At 36.0% G+C, this 8,918-nt stretch overlaps 2 protein-coding genes across 3 annotated transcripts; both read left to right on the forward strand.

Moving 5' to 3' along the window:
- The first annotated feature begins 1,927 nt into the window (after positions 1-1,927).
- On the forward strand, positions 1,928-4,180 carry LOC134274674 (uncharacterized). 2 transcript variants are annotated; one of them, XM_062756932.1, is made up of 2 exons: positions 1,928-2,035; positions 2,907-4,180. In XM_062756932.1, exon 2 carries the CDS (start codon positions 2,914-2,916, stop codon positions 3,784-3,786), a length of 873 nt encoding a protein of 290 aa, XP_062612916.1. In that variant the 5' UTR covers positions 1,928-2,035; positions 2,907-2,913; the 3' UTR covers positions 3,787-4,180. The 2 variants fall into 2 exon arrangements, with proteins under 2 accessions (XP_062612916.1, XP_062612917.1); XM_062756933.1 differs by lacking the exon at positions 1,928-2,035 and adding an exon at positions 2,731-2,828.
- Positions 4,181-5,922: 1,742 nt separating this feature from the next.
- LOC134274673 (uncharacterized) lies at positions 5,923-8,194 on the forward strand. Its single transcript, XM_062756931.1, has 5 exons — positions 5,923-6,091; positions 7,277-7,435; positions 7,552-7,707; positions 7,843-7,866; positions 8,045-8,194. The coding sequence occupies exons 1-5, from the start codon at positions 5,923-5,925 to the stop codon at positions 8,182-8,184; spliced, it is 648 nt and encodes a 215-aa protein (XP_062612915.1). The 3' UTR covers positions 8,185-8,194.
- Positions 8,195-8,918: the final 724 nt, after the last annotated feature.

Here is an 8,918-nt window from a genome sequence, read left to right on the forward strand (position 1 = left end):
TAATTTTTAATTTTAATAAAATGTAATTTACCAATCGAATAAATATTATCAAAAATATTTATTATATTTCTGTATGTTTTAACACTGACAAACTCTTAACTCTGATAAACAACAGCATCCCCCCTTTTCCCCTTTCAAGATTCATGGATTCTCCACTGAAATCTGCCTCGCCGTGTGAAACAGTAATAAGAATGTCTGCTTTCAAGTCGCTGATTAAGGAGATAATCATTGTGTTGCAGGTTTGAATCCATCTGAAGGACGTGGAGACCGGTCCTCCAATGAGACCGTATAAACCGAGGTCCCTTGTCGCTGGCACGAAAAAGATCCCTCACTGTGCAGGGGACCAGGGCCCCCTTTTCTTTACAATATAAGCATAAGATTTAATAATTCAATAATTTTAGTGTGGTTGTGGGCTCCTTAACTCTGACAAACAACCGCTCCACCCCTCCCTGTCGCTGTTGGTGCTGGCACGAAAAAGGTCCTTCACTGTTCAGTGACCCAGAGTGTCGAGCAGCTTTCCAACGGCAATTGTTAGTGTTCCCATGAGTGAAAAATTGGAGCGAGGAACTTATTGCAGCATTTAAACACGTTTGGTTTTCGTTTCTTACAGGACCACATTTAACGATAGATGCCTGTCTCCAGTAGGTAATACCCCCCCCCCCCCCACGTGCATTCTCCATTCACAATACACAGTACCAAACTGCATTAACCGAAATACAAATAAATATATAAAAGGAAAATATATCAAGCACTATACCTCAACTCCTTTTATTTTTCATTAAAATCAATCCACGCTAGTCTATAATTTATCCATAATTTATATTGATAAATTGTTTATATTTACTGACATTTCCATTTTCCAGCATACGGATTTATATATAATAACCCCATTGTAAATTACAGATGAAATAAGAAATAAATTACCAACCGAATATGTATTATATATTATTAAAGAATATTTATTTTATTTCTGTTTATTTTAATGCATGTGGAATATTCCATGTACGAGTGAATAGGTCTCTAGTGATGACGTATTACGCATCTTATGAACGATAACTCATTATATGAACGATAACTCATGTTCGACTTCTTTTACGCCATATCTTCTAGTCATTATTTTTTTGCGCACTGTTTGGAAGAATTTCTCCCCTTTCCAACATTGTTAGATTATTTTACCTTTCCTTCCATAATTCTAGACACATTTATAAAGTACATTTGTATGTTTTATCCACCCCCAATCCTTTATATGTGTCTGAAATTAGGGGGTGTAAGGTAAATGATTTACCAAAGTTGGAAAGGGAAAAAATTCTCCCAAAATAGTGCGCAAAAAATCTTGCGCCGTAAATTGCACTTTTTTTGCATTACTGGATCTGTAGCGTTATGGTAAAACCATAACGCTACAGATCTGCAGCTACTCAATTTGATACTAAAAAAGGCAAATTCCCAAGGTGAGATCTAACTACGAAAGCGTATTAGGGCCGCAGCAGTATTTTTTTTTAAAATTTGTTTTAACAAATTATTAACAAATTTTGTTACTAATTTGTTAAGACAAATTAAAAAATATAGTAATTTGTTATATCAACAAATTATTAATTTCTTAAAACAGATTAATAATTTGTTATACCAAATTACTAATTTGTTATAACAAATTAGTAATTTGTTTTAACAAATTATTAATCTGTTTTAAGAAATTAATAATTTGTTAAAACAAATTTTAAAAAAAGATACTTTTGAGGCCCTAGTACGCTTCTGTATCTAACCTTCCCCCTCCATTTTTGTTTTGAAATATAAAGAGCTCAAAAGCACTTATTTCGGTAATAAATTTTTAACCTATAGTACACTGTGGGTTAAAAAAATTATTATCGAAACAAGCCTTTGAAGATCTACATAATATTGCAGCTCGTTGTCGATGTTGCATACGTGTCGTATTGCAGAGAGCCATAGTTTTGACGGCTTGTCCGTATTGATTTTTGAGGAATTCAGGTCACTAAATTCAAAATTACTGGCTATTTTCGAGGGATCGGGCACCTGGAAAGTAAGCAAAAAAAAAACTCCTTTATAAGATTTTTTGCAAGAGAAATATATGTAATTTTCTGTATAAATATAACTCTCCGATTACTTTGCTATGGAAACCCATTGAGGACTGAACTTCTAAAACATGAGTTTTATTTGTGGTTTAACAAAATTATTTTATTCCTTACTCGTTTTATCCGAAATATTTATCATATATTTACATTACACTTATATTTTGCATGTGTTTCCAGTGAGCTCTGACTTTCATATAGACTGTGTAAAATTTCAGTAAAGAATCTTTTAAAGATATCTTAATTCATAAAACTTTATACTCTTGTATACAATTTTTCATGTACCATTACTTATATATGAACCCTGCGTGTCGCATTTGGATCCTATGGACAAATTCCAGTTTTTTTTAAAAATAACTTTTCTTCTAATTTGTAAAACTCTTCAAGTAAATATAAAGATGAATATATTTCAAACAAATTTTGAATGCAATCTTATAGCTTTTGAAGTTTTTGTGAAAGGTAACTGTAGTTATGTAGACTAGTGATTTTGAATGAGACATCTTGTGGCTTTGAAGCGGAACGGCCAGTCCCATTTGCCACGGTCAAGTGCAACATGCAATGACCTGGTTGTAACTTCATATGCACAAATAAGTTACATTTATATATTTAGTGCACCTAGCACAAATTGTTCTTTGCCAACGTGATCTGATAAGATATATTTGTAAAATGCGCAGTTTTGTATGAAAAGTGCATGTAAACTGTTTTGAATGTTTTCCTTCTTCCCGTTACTGTTGGTTTCTCAAGGTAAGCGGACATTAAATGACCCAGATATTTGTTCTGCCTATCCAATGCCTTTGGCGAATTTTTTTTTTTTTATTGCAGATTCAACATGGATTCGAGCATGTTCATAAACCCACCTTTTGATGAAATGGACGCGGAGGAAAAATCAAAATATATTGGAGACGAAATAATGAACTTTTTTAGACCGTCGAGAGTTAACGGCCCCGAAGGAGCTCTTGTTGTTATTGTTTTGACAATTCTAGCAAACATTTTTTTGTTCGTTGCTGTTTTAGCAACAGGAAAAATTAAAAAATCTTCAAGTCTACTGGAATTAGCAAGAGGATTATCCGAAGTTTTACTGTTGGTATCCATTGCTGTGCAAAGTACGAGAAATATGTACAACACCACTGAGACTCCGAAGGCGGTATCTGGGTTTGTTGCCTTCTGGTTATTCTCTATGGGTTCAGTTTGCTTCGGACTGATGAAAGCGTTTACAGGATTTCTGAGGTTTACCGGGAAATCATCATTCTCAAATCTTGTTTGGCTGATCATTTTGGCTGTTTTCGCCATCTCTACTTTCCTAGCATTTATTGTTCTATGTGTTATGTACGTGGCTAATGTTCTCGCTTTTGTTGTTTTGGCATGCATGTTTTACTATCTACCATTCATTGGAATGTGGGTACTGGACGGATTGAGACTCCTTCATCTTAGAAATCATTCCTTCAAAAACGTGATGGAAATGGAGACGTTAACAAGAGATAAACTCGGGACATCCGAGTTAAGTCGGTCGGAACATGCGGAAGGAGAAGCGCAGTTTTTGAAGCCGAGGACAAACTTTGAAATGTTCATTGTCATATTGTATGGAATTTGTCATACAGTAGCGTTTGCCATGGTTACTATGATTATCACACGAATTGCCTGGGTGTTCTTTCGACCTGTTTCTACAGAAATTCGTTTAGAGTCCGTGCCTGGCATCCTCTAAATAACAAAATGTTTGTTGACTATTTATACCGATATCGATGTTTACTGTTCATGTACCTATATGTGCATATGAACAAACAATAATCTTCGAAACAAACGGAATGAAGTTTTGAGCATAAATTGGTTGTATTCTCGGATATGAGATACATAGGGAGTGCAGTTTTAAAGCTAAGGATGATTTTTGAGAAATGACCGTTTCAAATGGATTTCGCCACACAAATCCTCTTCTTATTGTATTAAATCGGTTTTTGACAATTTACAATAAGAGGTCGATCCTATAAATATTTTTGTGCTTTCTATTCATGAAGAGCGTTCTGGTTCAGAATGCAGTATGTATTTTGCAAAATTGATGAATGGTCTAAAATTTGAATTTAGAATAAAATTTTTGAACACGACGTTCTAAATGTTATATTTTCTAAATGGGAGTAAGTACGAAGCATTGGAGTGGGACATCCCCCCTCCCCGAAATAGGATTTTCGTGTTTGGACAATTTTCCTTTCAAGTAAGTTGAATCCCCCTTTCCAAGAACGTTGCTGGGGTAAATACTAAATGAAGTCAAATTTTCTTCATGACCGAGACTAACTGCAGAACTCTACGCGTTATGATTTTATTGACCATAATGCTAAATATACATTGTATCTTGTAATGCACATACTTATAAAGTGCAATTTTCTGTGCATTGGCTAATCAACTACCTGATAATCCCTAATTTTATGTACTAGAGACATTCGTTAACCAACCTGTATTTTTATCCACCTCCCAACCCTTCATATTTAACAGATCAATTGATGAAGATTGTTTGCTTTGAATTTTGTTTCATGGCAGAAAATTAAAAAAAAAGTTTATGGGTCTGTAGAAACGACTATAAATGGATGGGAGGAATATTAAATATACAGATTGGTTACAGAATGTCTAGAACAAGGTAGTATAAGATACTGATAAGATACTATTTGATTGAACAATTCTGGAAAGCGGAGAAATTCTCCCAAACAGTGCACAGAAAATCCTGGGCACAATTGCACCTCATTTGAATTACGGGAGCTCTAGCGTTATGGTCAAAGACTAATATATAAAACCATAATGCTATGTACAGTTTTGCAGCTTGACATGACATGCAATTTTTAATGGGTAAGAATTGTTGATCTGCATCTGTGTAATATATAAACTCTTAAAATTGATAATGGCGCTTGACTTCACTGTTAATTGCTTTACTACAATAAGTGCATTTTAAGGTCTTGTTTTGTCGGGTGGGTCCGCGTGGTGCATTGTTTACAGCATATCGGGTGGGTCCGTATGGTGCAGTGTTTACACCATGTCGGGTGGGTCCGTATGGTGCAGTGTTTACACCATGTCGGGTGGGTCCGTATGGTGCAGTGTTTACACCATGTGGGGAGGGTCCGTATGGTGCAGTGTTTACAGAATGTCGGGTGGGTCCGTATGGTGCAGTGTTTACAGCATATCGGGTGGGTCCGTATGGTGCAGTGTTTACACCATGTCGGGTGGGTCCGTATGGTGCAGTGTTTACACCATGTCGGGTGGGTCCGTATGGTGCAGTGTTTACAGCATGTCGGGTGGGTCCGTATGGTGCAGTGTTTACAGCATGTCGGGTGGGTCCGTATGGTGCTGTGTTTACAGCATATCGGGTGGGTCCGTATGGTGCAGTGTTTACAGCATATCGGGTGGGTCCGTATGGTGCAGTGTTTACAGCATGTCGGGTGGGTCCGTATGGAGCATTGTTTACAGTATTTGCTCTAGAGTTGTGTACATAGTCATATTGATATGGGAGCATCCTCAGGTAGTCTAGATTCAAGTTTGTTCAAATACTTCCCCCTCCCTGGGCTAGGGAGGGGCCACAATGGGGGATCAATTTTTTGTTTACAAAGTATAAATGACAATATATTAATAAATCTTCTTTAAAATCTGCTAAAGAACAGAAATTCATTATATTGATATAAAAGTACATAAACCATCGGGTAGCTTAAAATTCAATCCCCATAATCTTTTCAATACTAAACTGATCTGTGCTTTTTCTTAGCAAATGTGCTCAGGTGAGCGATATGGCTCATGGGCCTCTTCTTCCACATCCGACCAGGTGTCACATGATTTATATTGGGGGTTTTTGTATAGAGTTTCCATAATGTCCGAGTGTTATAAAGAGCAAGAAGACAGACCTAGGCATTATTCAGTCAGGTCAAGCCTAAGAAACCCAGGTTTGAAATTAACTGAGATGGTTCTGATGTTGATATGGATTATTATCACACTTTTGGCATCTGTCAACTCAGCTCTGGAAGCTTGTGCAAGAAACGGTACTTCAAAAGCTGGAATTTGCATTAATTTCATTTTTTAAAAATCATTTGCACTATTAATAGTGTAAATTTTAAGGCTATTTCATCGGTGAGTTTTTGAAGGTATGTCTTGAATTGGTATTCATTCAGAGATTACGAAATTCTATATAGACTCACTGTAAGTTAGCTGTAATATTTCATCTATCAGGACCATTATACATGTATTTTGTTTCCGGTTTTTCGTTAAATCAAAGACGTCTTCTTCTTTATTATTTTCAAGATACATATGTATAAAATTTTCATTTCAATATTTTCATGAAAGCAACTTGATTTGAGATCATGGATCTTTAAGATGGGCTGAATTTGCATTTTCCTTTTCAAACTCACACTTAATAAATATCTAATTGTAAAGCTAAATTAGTATCAATTTGAACCCTTCTTTTACCAGCAGCCTATAACACCTGCATTGAGGTGCCGACTGCTTCCAGCTTGCGCTTTATTCACGGATGAAATCCTTACTTGATTGGTGCTTCTCAGTAAGGGAAGCAAGCCCTTAGTTATAGAAAATCCCATGAAATATTTTCAGCAGTCCAACGGAAACGTGTTGACGCAGGATCCATGGCGTTTTGAGGATTGGATTGCTTTTGTTATTCACTGACGTAGAAATCGGGATGACTTTTCTTTACTCCCTTTTTAGCCATATTCTCACATGATTTAATAACACATGCAGCTTTATGATGAACTTGATGACTTTAATTTTTCAATCGTCAACTTCCCTTACTTATGCAGCAATAGAACCTTATCACCTGCATACTTTTTTTTTTATATTTCTCGATCAGTTGATTTTATACGCAAGAGGATGCTGTATTTTCTAAAACGAGGCAAGTTATTGGCAAACTAGTTAATGAAACAAGAATATTAACAGTCTCGATTAAAATTATAATTTGGTAAGTCTATGGTCGATACAATGACCTTGTCAGCAAATACAATCATTAAGTCAAATACTGAGTGACTGACATTTTTCATACAAACTATTAGGCTGTTATTTATATTCTGAATTGTCGACAGAATTTTTCGTTACTTCCTGATCAAGACAAGGAACACAAGGTGGGTGTGACCAGTCGCAGAGGATGCATTGAAATGAATCGCTGAATTGCAATATGTACGATTATTTTTCATATCCCCCGATTTATCTTTAATTTTCAGAATGTCGGAATGATTTATACCAATGTCTGGCCGTCAACAAGACAAACAAGGTGTGTCGGGATATAGATAGTTCATGTAGGGCACACGGAGAACGCTGGGAATTCAAGAAATGTCTGACCTTAGAGTGCCGCAGTCACAGAATATCCGTCATCAATGATAGTATGTCTGCGTTTTCTTACCAGTTGTGTCAGAGAATAAGAAATCGGAGTTGAAAAACAAACTTGCGACTAAAATTAGAAATCGGTTGATCTGAGTTTATTTCAGTTTTATTACAGGGTGTTTGAAAACCGTTAAAGAATGTTTGACATTAACAACTGAAAACCAAATGTGTCGTGACCAGCACGGTAGGTGTAGGGAGACCGGAAGTCGATGGAAACACGGATGCTTTGAGATGATGTGTCAGCAAAACAAAGTGTCAATCATAAATGTCAGTAAGTATGACTTTATCTGTGTATGGCGGGATATTCAAAAAGATTATGCAAAAAAGTGCATGGAGTCTTAACAAACCAATAATTGGTCGGAATTTTGAATACAACTAAGTATGTACTTTTCTTTTTCCTTTTCAGAATGCTGCATCCGAAATAAAAAAGGTACTCTTATCTTTTGAAAATTTATTTTCTGTACTATCTACCCCCCCCCCCCCCACCCCCACCCCAAAAATTGATATAATATTTGATATGTTATTTTAATTGTTATTATACATTATTCATATAGGCACAATCCGATGAGTTTGATTGTAGTGTTCATTTTATACTTTTTGGTATACAGATGGATGTGTTAGACCGTTAGTTTGCCGTTCGCCAGGGGAGATATGGACAATTCCAGGCACGGGGACGCACCAGACATGCAAAGTTAGAAAGAACAGAAGGGGACGTTACACATTCCATTATTACACCCCGAAAATATGAAGACATTTATGCAAGCAAAGTGAAATTAAAATAAGCATCGTATAAAAGAGAGTTGGGATTCAATTCCAAACGAAGAGTGCAATATAATTTTTTTTTAACCCAACAGTTGTTCCTTATCCGTTCCCCCAGACTACAGCCACAAACTATAATATTAATATAAAACAAATGAATAATAGATCAAGATATTCCTATTTTATCACCAACATATGCCACGGTTTGATTGATAAGAAAGCCTATTAGGATCAATCTAGAGAGAAAATAAATTAAAAGGCGTTATAACGCCTTGCCAAAAGGCGTAATAACGCGAAAAAAGGCGTTATAACGCCTTTCTAAAAGGCGTTATTACGCCTTTCCATTCCAAAAGGCATTATTACGCCTTTTTAAAAGGCGTTATAACGCCTTTCTACAAGGCGTTATTACGCCTTTCTATTCTTAAAAGCATTATTACGCCTTTCCAAAAGGCGTTATTACGCCTTTCTAAAAAGGCGTTATTACGCCTTTTTAAAAGGCGTAATAACGGCGTTATTACGCCTTTACAAAAGGCGTTATTACGCCTTTCTAGCCTTTCTAAAAAGGCGTTATTACGCCTTTCCTAAAGGCGTTATTACGTCTTTTATTTTCAATATATGACTAAACATATTTAGCCCAAGCGAGTGGGGGGGGGGGTGCAGAAAACTTACCTTTGGGACATGAATTTCACAATTTGATATAGGACTAATTTCTCAAAAAATAAT

This window comes from Saccostrea cucullata, unplaced genomic scaffold, assembly GCF_032062105.1.
Source record: "Saccostrea cucullata isolate Sc308-1 unplaced genomic scaffold, CSIRO_AGI_Scuc_v1 ctg7285, whole genome shotgun sequence".
NCBI classification, from domain to species: Eukaryota; Metazoa; Mollusca; class Bivalvia; order Ostreida; family Ostreidae; genus Saccostrea; species Saccostrea cuccullata.